Raw genomic sequence first — 22,787 nt, forward strand, 5'->3', positions numbered from 1 at the left:
TGCAATAGGAAACAACCTATGGTGTTTTGTAAGGAAAAGGCAATAGGAAATGCCTGCCTTATAATCTGTGCTTCCTGGCAGAGTATGACACTACTTTGAGGGTGAATCCAACAATGCTAGGGCTGGAAGGAAGAAAACTAACCATTTTATTTAATCCTTCATTTTATGGATGAAGAGACTGAGCTCCAGAGAGATAAAATGACCTTCCTCCTGCCTGGTGATTGGCTGGGTGGCAGGACCAACCCAGATCCCTGTTCTTAAGAGCAGCACCCATTCTATTCACCAAATCCTGCCCCTTTAATCAGTTTAAGTTATGTTTTTGCGAATACTTATTATAATGATTAGGATGATGCTGTAACAGAAAAAAAGTAATGCTAAATCATCTCCAAATGTTATCATTTTTAAGAACAAATGGGAGTAATGAAACACTGCTGATAAGGTGCTATGGTAGGCCAAATAATGGTCTCCCAAAGATGAACACATAACTATTCCCCAGAATCTTTGATTATGCTACCTTACACGGCAAAAGGAACTCTGCAGATGCGATTAAGCTGACGGTCTTGAGATGGATAGGTTATCCTAAATTACCTTCATGGGCCCAAAGTAATCACAGGAGTCCTTATAAGTGAAAGAGGGATATGAGAGATCTGGAGTGACAATGGAAGCAGGAGTCAGAGAGACGTGATTGCTGGCTCTGAAGATGGAGGAAGGGGCCATGAGCTAAGGAAGGAGGGCAGAGCCTCTAGAAGTTGGAGAAGGCAAAGAAGAAAGTTCTTTAGAAACTCCAGAAGGAAGACAGTCATGTTGTGTTTCAAGCCATGAAATCTGTGGTAATTCGTTGCAGCCGCAGTAGGAAACAAATGCAGGTGGTCAGGTGGTCAGGGAAGGCAGGGAAGGCAGCTGAGACCTAAAAGCTGAGAAGGAGACAGCTGTGCTAAAATCGTAAGGAAGAGAGCCCCAGGCATGGGGAACAGCACAGGCAAAGGCCCTGACGGCAGGAATGAACGGGACCTGCTCAAAGAAGGGAAAGGAGGACAATGTGACTAAAGTGTAGTGAACAAGAAAGGAGGGCAGGTGAATGGCCTCAGGAAGCAGAGGTCCCCCTTACTGCCTTTGACAACTCGGAGCCCGCCAGGCTACGGAGCTACATGGGCCACGGTTCTCCCCCTTCTCTGCTTCATCTGAGCTTTCCTGTTGAGACTTAGCAACCTGACCTTGTGTCATTCGGGCACCCTCCTCTTGGTTTCTAGCCACTTCAGAAGATCATAGATGTTCAGGGTTAGAAAGAAACCTCAGAGACCATAGGTCCCATGGCTCATACAGGACAGGAGACCTCTTATATCTTCTCTGCCCACTGACAGTCCAAACTCTGATTCCACTTCTGCTTTGAATCCATTCCATTGATTCAGATCCATTTCTCTTGGCACTGGCCACCAGCTCCACCTGTGTGTTATCGCAAACCTTATATGCTTATTCTCCATTCTTATGCTCAGGTCGAGGATGGAAGCATCCAACTTGGGGACCCAGTAGAGCCTAATCTGTGATGACATTTATTTTGACACCTTTGGCTGAATGGAGGGGTGCAAATGAGATCATCAAATGGAAAGTGCTACTCTGGGCGAACAGAGAACCCAGGTGTGTGCTGAGATGTGTGATGGGTCCCATCACACCCAGCTGCTCAGAGTGGCCTGTGCCCTCTGAAAAGTGCCAAAGGCTAGTGTTTGCCAGGAGTAGCTCATTGTATAAGGGCTACAGTGGCGCAGAAGGAAAGAGAAGCAGCAGCTAACACTTATTTAGTGCCTACTGCATAGCAGAGATCTGCACAAATTTGTCTCGGTTAAGCCTCACGGCAACTTTTCTATCACCATTTTACAAGTGAGGAAGACAAGGCTGAGGTACATTTGTCCATGACGGAGCTAGACCATGGAGCCAACTTTTGTCCTTATTATTCCATCCTTGTATATCTTTTGCCTATCTTATCCATCACCAGAAGGAAGTAAAGCTAGATGTTTTTTATAGTTATAAGATTTTACTTCAAAACTTCTTAAGGGCATCCTTTGTGTTCCTGACTTCTTACCCATACTCTCCTATATATTTATCTTCACACCAAGGATTTTAAAATTATACATAGATATTCCTCTGCCCCAAGGCGTGAAATTTGTCATTTCACAGAATTATCAAATTTTATAACGAAAACTGGTCCTATTTTATGGATAAGTACACTGAGACTCGGCACAACTAAATGCAGCCATACAATAAGTGCCACAGCCAGGGCGAGAACCGAGGTCCTGTTGGCCCAAATCTGGGATCCTTCCCACCAACTGATCTCACCAGACTGGACTTAACATCCTATACCTACTTTAGTCTTAACATCCTGCATCAGTTCACAGCCCTGAGCATCTGTACCATTGGAATCCCCTTCCTTCCCTTTCTTCCATAATAGAGTGTTTCGGAATCCCTACAGTTGGTCCTAAATCCTTTCTGTATAGGGGTATTTGGAAAGGATGAGCGGGAGACCTAAAAGGAATTACTCTCTTCCTCTCTCAAGTCCTGAGCCAAGATGAAAGACAGAGAGTGAGCAGACAGGAGCCCAAACAACACCTTCATTACTGGTCAAGTTGATGTTGAAGAAAATATGGTCCATATTTGTGGATAAGAAGGTTTTCTGTTACTGGCCATGCCCCACTTGAGACACACACCAAGAATGAGACAAGCCCGTGCAGCCACAGGTGGTGCTGGACCACCAGTGAGGGGCCTGTTCTTGAAACATGTACAGCGTGGAGGAGTAGAGGCAGCAGACAGGCCAGCCCAAGAGGCAGACAGACAGGGCTGTGTATACTGAGCTGTCTCCTTCCAAACTCACACAGCAGATGAGCTGTCTTTGCCTGATGAAGAGTAAGAGAGTGGGCGAGAGGGCCCAGGAGGGAGATTTTATGACGGAGCCAAACCCAGCTACCCTGACTAATTTAAACGGAAAGAAAACACACTTCAACGCTGAGCTTTTAGCGATTTACAAAACAATGAAAACCCAATTCCAGGGCAGTTCTCATTTTCACCTCAGTCCTAGTAGATACATGATTTTAATATATAAAATCCTGATGCTGACATTGTCAAACTTCTGTGAGTCCATCTGTAGAGAACACCTCGCTCTAAGCAGCTCAAAGTATTTTTCAGATTTTCTTTCATGCGCTCATCCTCACGGAACTTTTCTCCAGGCAACTGATGGAACCTAATACGTTTGAAGACACTTGAAGACAAAAAATGCAAAGTGAATTTACATTCTGTGTGGTTTTTTTTAATGCTTTCAACACAAAGACTCTCTTTTCTGATGCGATTCTAATGCTTCTCTGCTAAGCACATTTTTTGGCTGTCTTAGCAGCCGCGAACTCTGGATGACATCTGCACATTCTCATCCTGGTGGAAAGGCTGGATTCAGACTCAGGAAGGAGGGACGCAGCATAACACAGTGAGCCAAAGTCCTCAACTGGGATCCGGGAGGCACGGGGGTCTCAGGGTACCCCTTGGGCCTCACTGCCTCACCTGTGAGTGCTGTGGGGCTGGCGCATCCTCTTCTCATCGAATGAAAATGTAACGTTAAGTCACAGTGGCTGAGCGGCAGTATACTCACGGATTTCACAGTTTGCTCCCACCCAGCCACGTGGGCAGTGGCATGTGTAACCATTGGGCTGGTCCAGGCAGGTACCGGCGTGATGGCAGGGGTTACTGTCACATTCATTGATGTCGATGTCACACTCTTCACCTAAGGAGATGAAGAAAAGCGGCAGTGAGCCAGCTAGCTGCCCCAGCGGCTCTGTCCCCCGTCACTTCTCCAGCTCAGCAAAGATCTAAGGCTGGGGTCATGATCTCCTGCAATGCAGCCCAACTGGCTGTTTGTATAAAGTGCAGAACTCTCCCAGAATTCCAGACAAGGGATCCTTTACTTAAGTAAAGCTTAAAAAAGAAAAAGAAATGGCACCGGTAAAAAGAATCTCCTTTAATCTTTTGAATTCATTATCTGAAGCTGATTCCCATATCTGAATAAACCTTTTGAAGTTTATCGGAAAAACAAACTTGGGCTCCTGATTTTACTAAAGAAATATATTTTGTTTTGGATTTAGTCAGCTGAATCTTATTTGTTTTTCTGAAACTCCGGAAAGCCAAAAAACTCACAGTTTATGGTTTTTTTCTTTTTGTAGCCAAGTGTTTGATTGTGTAAGCCTGGGCATTTGACTATTTTCTGGATAGTTCTAGGTCATAGACGTGTGCCTAGCCTGAGTCAATTATGAAAATGTACTCCTCTTTCCAAATCCCTGGAAATGCTTCTGGGAGGGATTGAAATGCTGAGGGAGAACATCAGGTCCCCCTAAGGAATGACAGTTGTGATGTGGGGGGTGAGTCCAGTCCTGAAATAATCTCTCCGGGGAAATGGTCCCCGAGGGAGGCTCACATCTGCTCCAGTCCGTCCGTCCTTCCCGCATAATGAAAACCGTGACCTGGGGCTCCTGACGCTGCTACACCCAACATTTGGGGGCATCCTTGATCCCCTCAGAGAAAGCCTAGTTTAAACTAACAAACCAGAACATGGGCTGATATCACTGTGGTCCAAAGACCAACTTACAAGAAATAGCTTGTTAGTAGAAGTTACACAAACAAAGCCAACTTTGTGTGATTTTAAAGCGTGTGTATGAGTCAATACAAAATGGGTACACCTCTTAAAGATATCACATCGAAGCTGAAGAAAGGATACATCAAATTGAGGCAATCTTTCTTAAAAGTGTGAAAATGAGAAAAAGAAAACTTTAAATATACCTCCATTTGCTTAGATAAATGTAAAAAGTGATATATATATATATATATATATATTTTTTTTTAAATTCCTAGCATTGCTATAGTCATCGACTAAAACAAAAGAGCAAAATCAAATGTTCTGTCCATTTTCAAAGGCAATATTTCAGTATACACTTGGGAAATTACTTCCAGGCTTACTTAATTAGTATTAAAGAGCTTTTCTGTCTGCCATTGGTTTACCTCGTGTTTATAAAACCACCATATGTCACTCACAGACCATTTTAGAGGCAGAATCTCAAACTAAAATGGTTCACGTCTGTTTCACTTCACACTTTTTTCATACCTGGCAGCGGACTATTTTATTTTTAAAGTAAAATCTGTCAAATAAAACATTTACTACGTCTAGGTCCTACTAGATTGCTTATAATTCAGTAGTGTCTAAGCAAATTTGCTTCCTGCAATAAATATAGTCATTTATATCAATACGAAAGACATGAAATTGACTGCCTCTTACTAACCTCTTTCAAAGGTTTTCTGTCTATTAATGGGGCAATCACTCTGACTGGAAAAGGGCATAGACTAAACTATTACAAATGGCATTACATGGTAGACTAGCTGAAGAGACATATAAACAGGAACGTGCTGAGAAGTGATAAAAGGATGAAAATCAAAGGCCTTGACAAATATACACATGAGTACTGCTTTCCATCCATTTAGGAAGACAAGCTTAATTGAGGTATTTACTAAACAATAGCTTTCTTTTCCTGGCAATCTGAATACTGCAAATTCTGAAATAAGATGCTCTGTTACCTTTTCAGCAATAGCTACAGAAATGGCCTGACTTCTCCCTACTTCCACAGCCTAGCAAAAGTCAAAAGGCCCACCCTGCTTCAGAAGTTTAATGCCAGTGTCAAACCCTTTTAATTCACTAAATTTTGGGCAGTTCTAGAGCTGTCAGTCCAGCCCACCCAGTGCTGCTCTGGTCCAGAGCTTCCCTAGGGAGGTAAATGCCAAGTTCAAGTTCAGAGCAGCCCTAATACATGTTCTGGCTCTTGGACCTCTAAGTGGCTCTAATATAGTTGAGAGAAGTCTAAGATCCTCAGATTTATCTCTTCTTGGGACTCACTGGATTGGTAGGAATAGAGAATGGCAGGAGAAAAATAGGACGAACTTTTTCTGTAGACATTCATCAAATATCTAAGACCCAGGAACCAAAGAACCATGGCCCAGAGAGAGTCCCAAACCTATCCCAGTCTGGCTTTCATCACCACAGTGTTCTTAGAGCTATACTTGGGATTCAGTGACATTAGTTTATGATAAAACTCCATGCCAGTCAGGAGCCCAGATAGCTAGTAGCTATTTCCACAGCATATGTGCTCTGGAGGAACCGTGGAGCAATGCACAGCTCACAGCTACCTTTTCAGATTTACTCTGTTGGCCCATTTTACAAACTAACATGCCTACACTTCTGTTTGAATCAGTTACCCCCCAACTGGCTTGCAGCTGAGGACTTCACTGTGTCACATGCTGGTGGTAAGCATATGGGGTGATTCCGATGATGGGGCCACCCAAGGAAATTTCCAACCAGAAGACTGCCAAAGAGGATTGCTCTTCTCTGCCTCACAGTGATCATGCACTTTGCAAGGTAACTGAAGATTTATTAAGAATTATAGAGACTAATTTTGGTTTCATTTATGCTTCCCTGTATTAGGAGTATTATGTTCTTACATACATTTCAACACCTCACCATTCCATCTCCAAGCAATATGCATTCTAGTTAATTTTAGTAGAAGAGTTCTTAGTACATTATATCACCTTTGTCCACTCATAAATACTTAATAAATATAGTAAATAATAAAAAATACTTAATAATACTTAATACTTAATAATACATAATAAATCTTTATGCTTTTGCTGGCTTAAGCCAGATGACTTTTTCGTTGAGTTGCTTACTTTTTTATTTGAGTGGGGAAAATCAATTACTTCTAAATCACCGTTGTGCTTGAATAACATTTGTAAAGAGAATACAAAATGAAATTTCTACTTGACTAAGGCTGGAAATCAAAGTCTGAACTTTAAATCTTTTCCTATTGCTTTTCAATCTACTACTTTCTAAGAGGCAATCTGTATAGTAGGTATCATCTTTGGTAGTATTTATGCAATTTACAAGTGTACTGTTTAATTCGGTATGCTTTCCTCAGATAAATTAAAGTGAAAAAGATAAGAAGTCAGAAGTCTCTGCTGTCAGTATATCCTTGGGTTAACAGAGCCCACACCAAATGATATCAATGAAAATCATTACAGTCATAATACCTAGTATTAAATCTAAGCCTATTATGTGCCAGGCACTGGAATGGGTACTGTAAGTATAACTCCTTCATACTTCACAAGCATTTTATTCTAGATGAAATGAATCTAATGACTTACTTGGAAGTTCTGCCACAATGGAGCAACTGGAACCTGTCTTGCCCTCCCACTGTAAATAATTACACATGTGGACAAAATATATATTTAAAAAAACACTTTAAGACATTAGACAACAGGCAGTGCATGACTGTGATTGCTAAGAGGAGACAAACGAACAGCTGAGAACCATAACCACTCTGGCATTCTAAATTCTGAACCAATTTAGAACACAATGGTTTCACTGAAATGTGGGGAGTAACTGGAATTTGTGGAGGCTGAGGTAGCTGTAATTTGTAGGAGAGACCACTACAGAAGGTAGAGCCACTCAGAAAAGGAGCATCAGAGATACAATGCATCCCTGAGTTTGTTGCTGAATACTGTGTACGAGTAAGTTGGAACTCCACAGGCGTGGCAAACAAGAGGAAAGATGAACAGTTCCCAAAGCTCACAGAGGACTGGGAAGTATTCAAACTCTCACAGGTTGGAATGCAGACATTTCATTGGCCACCCAGTGCATTATGGGAGGAAAAGGTCACACCTCAGGAGTAGGACATAACTATCCCTAAAGGCTACTAGAGACTCCAAAATACAAAATACAAAAACAAACCTTGACAGGATCAGTCAGGTCAGCAAGTAACTTACCTACCTGCCACAGAAAAGGCTAGCACTTTAAAAAGAAATCCAATCACTCAACAACTTAACTCACAATGACCAGCATTCAAACAAAACAATATCAGATGTACAAAAAAAAAGCAAGAACATGGGACCTATAACCAGAAGGAAAATCAGTCAAAAGACAGAGGTCCAGAAATAACAGATGATGGTGAGTAAAGAAGACATTTGTTCAAAATGTGAAGGAAAACATGGGGAAAATGAGGATAAAAATGGAAGATATTAAAAAAAAAAACCAAACGGAATTTCTAGATGTGAAAAATTCAATATTGTCAAAGATAATATTAAAAGAGAGAGAGAAAGAGAGAGAGAGAGAAAACTACAGACAAATATCCCTCATGAATACAGATGCAAAAACTCTGAACAAAATATTAGAGGACAGGATTCAGCAATATATAAAAAGAATTATACACTATGATCAAGTGGCTTTTATTCCAGCAAGGCAAGATTAATTCAATATTTGAAAATTGATCAATATAATCCATCATATTAATATGTTAAAGAAGAAAAATCATATGCTGATATCAACTGATGCAGAAAAAGCATCTGGCAAAATTCAACACCCATTCATAACTAAAGCTATCAGCAAGCAAGGAAGAGAGAGTAACTTCCTCAATTTGATTTAAAAAAAAATCTAAAAATCCCTATAGCTTACATTATACTTAATGGTGAAAGACTGAATGCTTTTCCCCTATGATTGGGAACAAAGCAAGGATGTCTGCTATCATCAGTCTTACTCAAACTAGAGTGAGGAGTTCTAGCCAGCGTAATAAGACAATAAAAGGAAATAAAATTTATACATATCAGAAAGGAAGAAATAAAACTGTCCCTAATTTCAGAAGACATACCTAAATATGCATAAAATCACAAGGAATCTACACCCCCAGAATCCTAAAACTAGTAAGTTCATCAAAGTCAGAGGATAAAAGATAAACATACAAAATTCAGCTGTATATCTACACACTAGCATTGAACATGTGCACACCAAACTGCAATTCTATTTATAATCACTCAAAAAGAGAGAAATATTTAGTTGTACATGTATAGGAGTTACATGCTGAAAACTACAAAGTTCTGATGAAGAAATCAAAGATCTAAATAAATGGAGTGTCATACTGTGTTCATGGACTGGAAGACTCCAAACAGCAAAGATATCAATTCTTCCCAAATTAATATACAGGTTTAATACAATTCTTATTAATACCTCATCAAAATCTTTTGTAAATATAGACAAGATTATTCTAAAATGTACATGAAAAAGCAAAGACACTAGTATAGGTGAAACAGTTTTGAAAGAAAAAGAGTAATTGAGAAGAATCATTCTGCCTGATTTCAACAGTCATTACAAAACTGCAGCAATCAAGACTGAGTAGTATTGACAGAGGAATAGATACACAGATCAATGAAAAACAATATAGAATCCAAACCAGACCCACACAAATATGGCCAACTGATTTTTGACAAAGGTTTAAAATCAATTCAATGAGGGAAAGATAGCCTTTTCAGCAAATGGTGCTTGAGAAACTGTACTTCTATAGGAAAAACAAAAACAAAACCCCTCTAGTTGGAAGATCCCAGGAAAGAATGCAGACTGTGAGCCAAAGCAATCTTGAGAAAGAAAAACAGAGCTGGAAGAATCAGGCTCCCTGACTTCAGACTATACTATAAAGCTACAGTAATCAAGACAGTATGGTACTGGTACAAAAACAGAAGTATAGATCAATGGAGCAGGATAGAAAGCCCAGAGATAAACCCACTCACCTATGGTCAACTTATCTATGACAAAGGAGACAAGGATATACAATGGAGAAAAGCCAGTCTCTTCAATAAGTGGTGCTGGGAAGACTGGACAGCTACATGTAAAAGAATGAAATTAGAACACTCCCTAACACCATACACAAAAATAAACTCAAAATGGATTAAAGCCCTAAATGTAAGACCAGACACTATAAAACTCTTAGAAGAAAACATAGGCAGAGGACCCTATGACATAAATCATGGCAGATCCTTTTTGACCCACCTCCTAGAGAAATGGAAATAAAAACAAAAATAAACAAATGGGACCTACCAAAACTTAAAAGCTTTTGCACAGCAAAGGAAACCATAAACAAGACGAAAAGACAAACCTCAGATTAATCCTGGCAAAGGATTAATCTCCAAAATATACAAGCAGCTCATGCAGCTCAATATCAAAAAAACAAACAACCCAATCCAAAAATGGGTGGGAGACCTAAATAGACATTTCTCCAAAGAAGACATACAGATTGCCAGCAAACACATGAAAAAATGTTCAACATCACTAATCATTAGAGAAATGCAAATCAAAACCACAATGAGGTATCACCTCACACCAGTCAGAATGGTCATCATCAAAACATCTAAATGCTGGAGAGGGTGTGGAGAAAAGGGAACCCTCCTGCACCGTTGGTGGGAATGTAAATTGATACAGCCACTATGGAGAACATTATGGAGGTTCCTTAGAAAACTAAAAACAGAACTATCATATGAGCCAGCAATCCCGCTACTGGGCATATACCTTGAGAAAACCATAATTCAAAAAGATACATGTACCACAATGGTCATTGCAGCACTATTTACAATAGCCAGGACATGGAAGCAACCTAAGTGTCCGTCGACAGATGAATGGATAAAGAAGATGTGGCACATATATACAATGGAATATTACTCAGCCATAAAAAGTAACGAAACTGAGTTATTTGTAATGAGGTGGGTGGACCTAGAGCCTGTCATACAGAGTGAAGTAAGTCAGAAAGAGAAAAACAAATACCGTATGCTAACGCATATATAAGGAATCTAAAAAAACGGTAGTGATGAACCTAGGGGCAGGGCAGGAATAAAGACGCAGAGGTAGAGAACGGACTTGAGGACACAGAGGGGGAAGGGGAAGCTGGGACAAAGTGAGAGAGTATTGTTGACATATATAACCTACCAAATGTAAAATGGATGGCTAGTGGGAAGCTTGCATAGCACAGGGAGATCAGCTCAGTGCTTTGAGACGACCTAGAGGGGTGGGATAGGGAGGGTGGGAGGGAGGCTCAAGAGGGAGGGGATATGGGGATATATGTGTACATATAGCTGATTCACTTTGTTGTACATCAGGACCTAACACAACAGTGTAAAGCAATTATACTCCAATAAAGATGTAAAATAAAAGAAAAAATGAATGCAGACTGTGAAAAAATAATCTAACAGTACTTACAAATGTATGAAACAACCTCATTGCAGTGCGGGGGGCAGTGCTGACCTAAGTGACTTTGGAACGAGTAGAGTTGGTAGGACTGAAGGCAGAAGGATGTGTACACCAGCACTGTAGTCTAGTTTATAAAGTTGCTTCCCATAAGGATACAAGTTATGAATTCTGATACTGCTCTACATGTATATAGGAATTAAGCAAGTAAGTAAAAGGATGTTGGATGGTAGGAGCCAGGAATCTTGTTGTTGGTGTGGGAATTTACAGATAAACAGGAAGGCTGGAATGATACATGTAATAATGGAACAGAGTTGGAGAAATCAGTATAAATTCATGTTTAGCTTTATTTAGATATAGATGGGTACATATGGCAATATTTATAGATATGTGGGTTAGTATACACACAAATTCCCTTGCTATGTCAGCTGAGAGGATCTAGAAGCAACGACATCCCAGGAACAATGAGCATAGCTAGTGCCCAGATCTTGGTTTCCAGTATCGTTCTCCAATAAAAAGAACCAAGGCTCCTTGAAGAGATGGCTGATCCAAGACTGGAGCAGGAAATATACAAGATAAGACTGGGGCTTCTTGCAGTGCCGGAAAGCATATAAGTGTTCATACACACACACACACACACACACACACACACACACACACACACACTTTCTCCACTGACAACAATGGGGTATGTCAAAGGGACACAGAAACCAAAATGAAAGAACTCCCAGTGTCCAAATCTGGAACATTTTGAGCCACAAAATAAATAAAAATATGTTGGATTATAACTCAAAGTATAAAATAAATATCCACAAGTCCACAGTGATATAAATAAATGATCAAATAAATAAATAAATGGGGGAAAACAGACAAATCTCTCCTACAGAAGAATTTCACATAGTTTACGTAGCTACTCTACCCTCAAAGAGGGAAAGAATAACTCCTGATTCCTTAAGTGTGGTCCACACATAGTAACCTTCTTTCAAAGAGTAAAGTATGCAAAGAGGGGAAATGAGTAACATTATAGGGGAAAAACTTGATAAACACTTCCTCAGGTGATTAAGGTCAACAACAATGGGTCAGAAATCATACTTGATAGTATGTAGCCTTGATATGATGGGATACGATTGGAAAATGGAGAAAGGACATGAAGAGACATTTCGCCAAAGAGGATGTACAGATGTCGAATAATCACATGAAAAGACGTCCAATATCATTTATAATTAGGGAAATTCAAATCAAAACCACAAGATATCACTAAACACATTATCAAAATCGCTAAAATTAAAAATGAAGGCAACACAAAATGCTGGCAAGGATAGAGAGAAACTGGATCACTATACATTGCTGATGGGAAGGGAAAATGGTTAAGCCACTCTGGAAACATTCTGGCATAGTTTGGAAAACTAAACATCAACTACCATATGACCCAGCATTTGAACTCCTGGGCAACTGTTCCAGAAAAAATAAAAACTTATATTCACACAAAAACCTGTAAATGAAGGTTTACAGCAGCTTTCTTCATAATAGCTCAAAATTGGAAAGAACCCAGATTTCTTTCAACAGGGGGATAGTTAAACAAACTGTGGTATATTCATATCACGGAACGCAGCTCAGCAATAAAAAGGAAGAAACTTGATACACATAATGATCTGGATGAATCTCCAGAGAATTATGCTAAGTGAAAAAAAACCCAAAAGGTTACATGCTATATGATTCCATTTATAAAACATTCTTGGAATACCAAAATTATAAAGATGCAGACTAGATTAGTGGTTTCCAGGGATTAAGAGGAAAGCAACCTGTGGTGGAGGAGAAATGGGTGTGGCTATAAAAGGGAAGCATGAGGAATCTTTGTGATGAAAATGTTCTGCATCTTGACTGTATCAATGTTAGTATCCTGGGTGTGATATTGTACTATAGTTGTACAGCGTGTTACCATTGGGGGTAAGTGGTTAAACGGTACACTGGATCCCTCTGCGTGACTTCTTAAGACGGCTTATGAAGTTTGAAGTTTCAATTATCTCAAAATAAAAAGTTTGATTTTGAAAAAACAGCCAAAGGAAGAAAAAGACATATACACAGTCAATAGTTTCCTTAAAAATGTGCTAATGAATTCCATTAGCTAGGATGCTAGGATAACTGGATACTCATATGGGGAAAAAAATAAACTTCCATCCTTAAGTCACACCATACACACACAAAAATTAACTCAAAACCTAAACCTAAAAGCAAATTCTATTTTAAAAAATTCTAGAAGAAAACACTGGATAAAGTGTCATCGTCATAAGGCAGGCAAAGAAAGAACAAACTAAAAAAGAAAAAAATTGATAAATCAGAGATCACCAAAAATAAAAGCACTTGCTCCCCACAAAAATACCATTAAGAATGCATGGATGTCCTGCTGGGAAAAAAAAAAAAAAAGAATGAATGGATGAGCAAAATGTTTATCTGACAAAGGATTTATATCTAGAATATGTAAATAATTCTTAACACCTCAGTAATATGACAAAAATCCAATTTTAAAAAAAAATGGGCAGAAGATTTGAAAAGACCCTTCTCAAGGTAAGACATATGAATGGTCAATAATTACATGAAAGATGCTCAACATCAAAGAAATGTAAATTAAAAATCTCAGTGAGAATAAAACATTGATGGCATTTGCCCATGAAAATGAGCTGGAAATTGTAGAATACTCTCTTGTGAACTGAAAGACAAACACTGAAAAGTAGTCGAGTTAGAAAACAGAGGGGAAATATAACATTATTTGACTTTTAATAATGCATATAGACTTTCTGCTATGGTGAGAAAGCAATGGGTCACTGATGTCCCATTTGGACTACTGTTCTAGTGGCCACGGCAACGGGCCTGAAAGAACTTTGGGCTTCCCCGTTGGAGTACAGTAATCTCCAGCCTATGATTTCAGGTAGAAACAAAGCAAGTCCTGGAGAATTCATGTTGCATGAGGGCATCCTTTCTTTCCCTCTACTAGTCCTGCCTGAGCCAAATAATTCTAGGCGGCAGAATTACAAAGCCTCAGAGACAAGAGTGGACACAAAATAAGTTAAAAACTGAAAAATGGACAGGATGCAGGCCAGGTCTTAAGGAGACATCTGTGTAGAAGGCCTGCAGGGGTTGAAGAGAGGGAACCTCTCTGGGTCCAGATGACTGGAGGGAGTGTATTTTCAAGGAGAAGCCTAAATTCATCAAGGAAGGGCAGAGCTCCCCACATACCTCCTCCCAGAGTTAGTCTGCTGGCCTGAGAGTGAAGTGTCTTGAGCCAACTGAAAAAGCCAGTCTCAAAAGGTAAATGTGACACTGGATGGCGTGTCTAATTAGATAACAATGAGTTGCCTAATTCGCTCCACTCAGTCAAATTAGGGAGCTTTTGAGCACTTAATAGCTGGCCAAGAGTGTATTTTGCTAAACCTCAGTTATAATGAAAGAGGATTTAGTTCCAAGGTAGCAACTCACAGAGGCACCATGATTCCTTACATGATGATAGCTAACTTTTTATCAGTCCCTCCCCTGGAATGCTAGTTCTCAGAATAGGTTCTTTTTTAAGGGAAAAAAAAAAAGTTATATGATCAAATATATTTGGAAATAAACAAAGGCAAACAAGATTCTTGACTGTAAGTGCCTGTGATGTGTGGGCCTTCTTTATGAACCTCCACATGGCAGGTACCAAGTCCCCCAATTTTGGGGGGCACAGACATTTTTTCCACGGAGTATCTCATCTGACCAGTGTTCTGTAAAACACATTAATAGTGCAACTCTCCGAACAACTTTAGGAAATAGTCTGTGGTCCCCTGCAGTTTGAAAAATTAACAGGGCTGACTAGAGACAGGCAATTGTTGCTGTCAAAGCCCAGTTAGAGCGACGTCTGAACCTACTTCCTACCGCACCCTGCGATCAGGGTAAGGACCCTGAACAAAAGCCTAGGGGTAGACTTTCCAGCTACAGCATGTGTATGGGGGGCAGGGGAGGCACAGGGGATTGCGAGGCAGGAGGTCCGGGGGAAGAACCTCACTGAGAAGAGCCTGACATGGGTGCTCAAGAATCCAACAGCAATGGGGGTGCCCAGGAAAAGCCTGGAAAGACCAGATGGGGCCAGACCTCCCAGGTCTTAATCAAGTTAAGGGCTTTGCTTTTCTTCTTAAAGACAATGAAATGCCAGTAGGTGGTTTTAAGTAGGGAGAGACAAGATTAGATTTTAATTTAAAAGGTCTCTTCAGTGTGGCAAATGTTTAGGGGTGAAGGGGAATGGGTGTGGGGACACCTTGCACTAGTGCAGGCGGAGGTGCAGGCAGCCTGGTGTTGGCTCTAGGAAGAAGTGAGAGGATCTAGAGGCTTCTGGGACTTGGTGGTTGGATGCAGGTAAGGAGAAAGAAGAGGAGGCATCAAAATGATTCCTGAGTTTCCATCCAGAACAGCTCAGGCGGTAGTAATATCATTTAATGAGCTGGAAAATATTTAAAGAAAGAAAGGAGAAGAAAATATACGAGCCTGAGGTGTCTCTGAGGGAGATCCAAAAGTGAATGCTGAGTAGGCAGTTGGAGATTTGCTAAATATTCTAGAGAAAAGATTGTATTTTATCTCCCATAAGATGCCAGGATACATTTCAAATGTATTAAATATTTGCATGGCCAAAATTAACTTATACATAATTAGAAAAATATGAGTATATTTATAAAATCTTGATACCTAGGGTCTTTCTAGCACGAAACAAGAAATCAAAAGAAAATATTAAGATGTAATTGTATACAGCTAGTGGGAAGCAGCCGCATAGCACAGGGAGATCAGCTCGGTACTTTGTGACCACCTAGAGGGGTGGGACAGGGAGGGTGGAAGGGAGACGCAAGATGGAGGGGATATGGGGATATGTGTATACATATAGCTGATTCACTTTGTTATACAGCAGAAACTAACACAACGTTGTAAAGCAATTATACTCCAATAAAGATGTTAAAAAAAAAAAAAGAACAAACGAGATTTGCATTCTTTACTTCAGTGGTTTGGCTAAAGACCATTTTCTTTCCTGTTAAAGGGAATGCATACGTGCAAAATAAAATTAAAATATGATATATAGAATGAAATACTTTATATACATTTAAAAGACAAATGACATTGGAAAAATATTTGCACCCTATTCAGGGCTGAATAGAAATAGGCATTGGGTATTTTCAAAGACCAGTTAGAGTCATGCTTGAACCTAGTTCAGTTGGAAGAGTCCTATGTAATCAAATGTAATATAATCAAATGTAATATACTTAATATACAGGACGATTTCAAATCAAGAATAAAGATTAACGCGAACGATCTGGGAGAAAAGCAAGCCAAGGACAGGAATAGGGAGTTCAAGAAGAAACACAAATGACTATAAATATATTTTAAAAGTATTTAATCTCACTAGGAATCAGACTTACAAATTAAAACAACACAAATAGCATATAAAGCCACTAGAATGATGATTCTCAGTATCTGTGCGAGAAGAAGGAAATAAAAGCTCCTTTGCACTCTGGGTAGGAGTGAATATTGGTGCAAGGTATTTTGCTGGAGAGCAATATGGAAATACGTATGAATTCTCCTGGACCCTGGGATTCCATTCCTAAGAAATTAGCTCGAAGAAATACTCATACAAGTTCACAAGGATGTACATGCAAGAACATTCACTGCAATGTTGTTTATAATAGGAAAAAGTTCCCAACTCCCCAAAGGTTGAATTGAGGATGGGTTAAAAAAAATCCTGATGTATCATGTAATGCAGCAGTCCCCATCCTTTTTGGCACCAGGGACCGGTTTCGTGGAAGACAATTTTTCCATGGCCTGGGGGGACGGGAGGGGACGGCGGGGGTGGGGGGGATGATTCAGGCGGTAATGCAAGCGATGAGGAAAGGAAGATGAAGCTTCGCTTGCTTGCCCGCCGTCCCGGGGGGTTGGGGACCCCTGATGTAATGGATGACAGGACAGCCAGTAAAAATGATAAAACAGAAGCATATACCTTAATGTGAAAACACGTTTATGAAATACACATATTTTTAAATGAAAAGTAGATTGCAATATAGTATGAACAGTATGATCCCTTTTATGTTCAAATATATGCATTTACACTATACAGTATATATTATACACACGTAGACGTTCAGGAAAATCCCTGGATATATGTATCAAAATGTCAACAATGGTTGTCTCCTAGTTGTGCATTTTTAAGTGGTGGGCTTTTTTTCTATAGCACTATATTTTCTCATTTTTCTTCCATGCTTTTCATTATTTGTGGGATATAAATGTCTGGGGGGAAAAAACCAGGATGCTTCCCCAATATTATTTTTGCATCCATTGATGAGTATAAATGTCTGTGTGTGTTTATAAACCAGTCAGAAAAACAAAACCATCTGCAAATCATTTTCTGGAGTAAGCCCACTTCTAAGTCCCAGGAAAAGACGAAAGGAAAACACAGGATGTGACACAGCTAAATAGAAGGAATATCAGAGGTTGCTTCTCCCACATCTTGACTGTTGGCATCTTCCCCAGAAGCACAAATGAGGCTCCCTAGGCTAGGGAGGTGGCCACCAGGCCTTAGTGGGGAGAGGTGAGCACGCAAGGTGCTCTCCAGCCAATGATAACACGTTTTCCAGAAACTTCAGTGCCCACCTTCTTCTATCAGCACTTTATATGTCAACCTTTCCCAACTTGTAAACCAGAGTGACCCTCCTGCTTTTGCTGGTTGAGCAAGTGCTGAAAACAGAGACCTGACCTATGCTCTGCATCTCCGGACTCCTGCATTTGGCTGGCGAAGCCAAGGATGGAACCTTCTCTCCCCAAGTGGTTCATGATATCTTTTGAGAATCTCATGAAAATTTGAGAGCCTCCTCTCAGCATATACACATATATCCAACACTTCACATCTGTTTTCAGGGTTCACAAACTCCCTGAAACCCTTTAGGGGTGACTTCGAAGGAGCCCTTGTTAAGCTGGATCCCCCTAGTCCAGAAGCGACCACTCAGAGGGTGCCACTGTGGCTCCTCTGGAACCCAGCCCTGTCCTCCCTCGCTGCTTTGCCATCAGCAGCTTTCTTCCCCCATCCACTCTCCCTCCCCACACCTGTACCGTCCTCACCTTCACTAATAATTCAACCGTGAACTAAGAGTAGCTCCCCCTGATGTCCCACCGCCGCCACTACCACCTCTCCGTTATTCAAAAAATGGACAGGATGCAGGCCAGGTCTTAAGGAGACATCTGTGTAGAAGGCCTGCAGGGGTTGAAGAGAGGGAACCTCTCTGGGTCCAGATGACTGGAGGGAGTGTATTTTCAAGGAGAAGCCTAAATTCATCAAGGAAGGGCAGAGCTCCCCACATACCTCCTCCCAGAGTTAGTCTGCTGGCCTGAGAGTGAAGTGTCTTGAGCCAACTGAAAAAGCCAGTCTCAAAAGGTAAATGTGACACTGGATGGCGTGTCTAATTAGATAACAATGAGTTGCCTAATTCGCTCCACTCAGTCAAATTAGGGAGCTTTTGAGCACTTAATAGCTGGCCAAGAGTGTATTTTGCTAAACCTCAGTTATAATGAAAGAGGATTTAGTTCCAAGGTAGCAACTCACAGAGGCACCATGATTCCTTACATGATGATAGCTAACTTTTTATCAGTCCCTCCCCTGGAATGCTAGTTCTCAGAATAGGTTCTTTTTTAAGGGAAAAAAAAAAAGTTATATGATCAAATATATTTGGAAATAAACAAAGGCAAACAAGATTCTTGACTGTAAGTGCCTGTGATGTGTGGGCCTTCTTTATGAACCTCCACATGGCAGGTACCAAGTCCCCCAATTTTGGGGGGCACAGACATTTTTTCCACGGAGTATCTCATCTGACCAGTGTTCTGTAAAACACATTAATAGTGCAACTCTCCGAACAACTTTAGGAAATAGTCTGTGGTCCCCTGCAGTTTGAAAAATTAACAGGGCTGACTAGAGACAGGCAATTGTTGCTGTCAAAGCCCAGTTAGAGCGACGTCTGAACCTACTTCCTACCGCACCCTGCGATCAGGGTAAGGACCCTGAACAAAAGCCTAGGGGTAGACTTTCCAGCTACAGCATGTGTATGGGGGGCAGGGGAGGCACAGGGGATTGCGAGGCAGGAGGTCCGGGGGAAGAACCTCACTGAGAAGAGCCTGACATGGGTGCTCAAGAATCCAACAGCAATGGGGGTGCCCAGGAAAAGCCTGGAAAGACCAGATGGGGCCAGACCTCCCAGGTCTTAATCAAGTTAAGGGCTTTGCTTTTCTTCTTAAAGACAATGAAATGCCAGTAGGTGGTTTTAAGTAGGGAGAGACAAGATTAGATTTTAATTTAAAAGGTCTCTTCAGTGTGGCAAATGTTTAGGGGTGAAGGGGAATGGGTGTGGGGACACCTTGCACTAGTGCAGGCGGAGGTGCAGGCAGCCTGGTGTTGGCTCTAGGAAGAAGTGAGAGGATCTAGAGGCTTCTGGGACTTGGTGGTTGGATGCAGGTAAGGAGAAAGAAGAGGAGGCATCAAAATGATTCCTGAGTTTCCATCCAGAACAGCTCAGGCGGTAGTAATATCATTTAATGAGCTGGAAAATATTTAAAGAAAGAAAGGAGAAGAAAATATACGAGCCTGAGGTGTCTCTGAGGGAGATCCAAAAGTGAATGCTGAGTAGGCAGTTGGAGATTTGCTAAATATTCTAGAGAAAAGATTGTATTTTATCTCCCATAAGATGCCAGGATACATTTCAAATGTATTAAATATTTGCATGGCCAAAATTAACTTATACATAATTAGAAAAATATGAGTATATTTATAAAATCTTGATACCTAGGGTCTTTCTAGCACGAAACAAGAAATCAAAAGAAAATATTAAGATGTAATTGTATACAGCTAGTGGGAAGCAGCCGCATAGCACAGGGAGATCAGCTCGGTACTTTGTGACCACCTAGAGGGGTGGGACAGGGAGGGTGGAAGGGAGACGCAAGATGGAGGGGATATGGGGATATGTGTATACATATAGCTGATTCACTTTGTTATACAGCAGAAACTAACACAACGTTGTAAAGCAATTATACTCCAATAAAGATGTTAAAAAAAAAAAAAGAACAAACGAGATTTGCATTCTTTACTTCAGTGGTTTGGCTAAAGACCATTTTCTTTCCTGTTAAAGGGAATGCATACGTGCAAAATAAAATTAAAATATGATATATAGAATGAAATACTTTATATACATTTAAAAGACAAATGACATTGGAAAAATATTTGCACCCTATTCAGGGCTGAATAGAAATAGGCATTGGGTATTTTCAAAGACCAGTTAGAGTCATGCTTGAACCTAGTTCAGTTGGAAGAGTCCTATGTAATCAAATGTAATATAATCAAATGTAATATACTTAATATACAGGACGATTTCAAATCAAGAATAAAGATTAACGCGAACGATCTGGGAGAAAAGCAAGCCAAGGACAGGAATAGGGAGTTCAAGAAGAAACACAAATGACTATAAATATATTTTAAAAGTATTTAATCTCACTAGGAATCAGACTTACAAATTAAAACAACACAAATAGCATATAAAGCCACTAGAATGATGATTCTCAGTATCTGTGCGAGAAGAAGGAAATAAAAGCTCCTTTGCACTCTGGGTAGGAGTGAATATTGGTGCAAGGTATTTTGCTGGAGAGCAATATGGAAATACGTATGAATTCTCCTGGACCCTGGGATTCCATTCCTAAGAAATTAGCTCGAAGAAATACTCATACAAGTTCACAAGGATGTACATGCAAGAACATTCACTGCAATGTTGTTTATAATAGGAAAAAGTTCCCAACTCCCCAAAGGTTGAATTGAGGATGGGTTAAAAAAAATCCTGATGTATCATGTAATGCAGCAGTCCCCATCCTTTTTGGCACCAGGGACCGGTTTCGTGGAAGACAATTTTTCCATGGCCTGGGGGGACGGGAGGGGACGGCGGGGGTGGGGGGGATGATTCAGGCGGTAATGCAAGCGATGAGGAAAGGAAGATGAAGCTTCGCTTGCTTGCCCGCCGTCCCGGGGGGTTGGGGACCCCTGATGTAATGGATGACAGGACAGCCAGTAAAAATGATAAAACAGAAGCATATACCTTAATGTGAAAACACGTTTATGAAATACACATATTTTTAAATGAAAAGTAGATTGCAATATAGTATGAACAGTATGATCCCTTTTATGTTCAAATATATGCATTTACACTATACAGTATATATTATACACACGTAGACGTTCAGGAAAATCCCTGGATATATGTATCAAAATGTCAACAATGGTTGTCTCCTAGTTGTGCATTTTTAAGTGGTGGGCTTTTTTTCTATAGCACTATATTTTCTCATTTTTCTTCCATGCTTTTCATTATTTGTGGGATATAAATGTCTGGGGGGAAAAAACCAGGATGCTTCCCCAATATTATTTTTGCATCCATTGATGAGTATAAATGTCTGTGTGTGTTTATAAACCAGTCAGAAAAACAAAACCATCTGCAAATCATTTTCTGGAGTAAGCCCACTTCTAAGTCCCAGGAAAAGACGAAAGGAAAACACAGGATGTGACACAGCTAAATAGAAGGAATATCAGAGGTTGCTTCTCCCACATCTTGACTGTTGGCATCTTCCCCAGAAGCACAAATGAGGCTCCCTAGGCTAGGGAGGTGGCCACCAGGCCTTAGTGGGGAGAGGTGAGCACGCAAGGTGCTCTCCAGCCAATGATAACACGTTTTCCAGAAACTTCAGTGCCCACCTTCTTCTATCAGCACTTTATATGTCAACCTTTCCCAACTTGTAAACCAGAGTGACCCTCCTGCTTTTGCTGGTTGAGCAAGTGCTGAAAACAGAGACCTGACCTATGCTCTGCATCTCCGGACTCCTGCATTTGGCTGGCGAAGCCAAGGATGGAACCTTCTCTCCCCAAGTGGTTCATGATATCTTTTGAGAATCTCATGAAAATTTGAGAGCCTCCTCTCAGCATATACACATATATCCAACACTTCACATCTGTTTTCAGGGTTCACAAACTCCCTGAAACCCTTTAGGGGTGACTTCGAAGGAGCCCTTGTTAAGCTGGATCCCCCTAGTCCAGAAGCGACCACTCAGAGGGTGCCACTGTGGCTCCTCTGGAACCCAGCCCTGTCCTCCCTCGCTGCTTTGCCATCAGCAGCTTTCTTCCCCCATCCACTCTCCCTCCCCACACCTGTACCGTCCTCACCTTCACTAATAATTCAACCGTGAACTAAGAGTAGCTCCCCCTGATGTCCCACCGCCGCCACTACCACCTCTCCGTTATTCGAATTCCAGACACTGCTGTATCTTTCAATAAAAGTAAACGTGGTCGCGTAATGCAATTTCTATAGAAGACACATCTGATCCTTCCTTTCTCCTTCCTGCTTCCATTAGCACTGACACTTTTTCAGGTGTTAGTGTAATGGCTCATTTTTCATGTTTCAAAGCTGCAAACGTATGGTAAGGGCAGTCTCAGCAGATCTCCGAACCAAATGCTGATTTCAGAAGAGCCTTGCTTAATGACAACACAGTAGATTGTTTTAAAAGGGTTCTTCATCCAAGCAATGCCTACTTACATTTTGCAATTCATATTTTGAATTAAGGTATGCATAGAGGTTTCTGGGTTTTTTTCAACAGCTGCCATCTCAGGGATTTTGTGGTAAATTTGAAAACTCAGTTC

The 22,787-nt window shown here is 40.7% G+C and overlaps 1 protein-coding gene across 1 annotated transcript in view; it reads right to left on the reverse strand.

Moving 5' to 3' along the window:
- The window catches only part of DNER (delta/notch like EGF repeat containing), a 333,590-nt gene that overhangs the window by 16,318 nt on the left and 294,485 nt on the right, over window positions 1-22,787 (reverse strand). Inside the window, 1 exon segment of the mRNA XM_007453261.1 lies at window positions 3,629-3,760. Coding sequence (XP_007453323.1) covers window positions 3,629-3,760 — 132 coding nt within the window.

This window comes from Lipotes vexillifer, unplaced genomic scaffold, assembly GCF_000442215.2.
Source record: "Lipotes vexillifer unplaced genomic scaffold, Lipotes_vexillifer_v1.1 scaffold471, whole genome shotgun sequence".
Taxonomy (NCBI): Eukaryota; Metazoa; Chordata; class Mammalia; order Artiodactyla; family Lipotidae; genus Lipotes; species Lipotes vexillifer.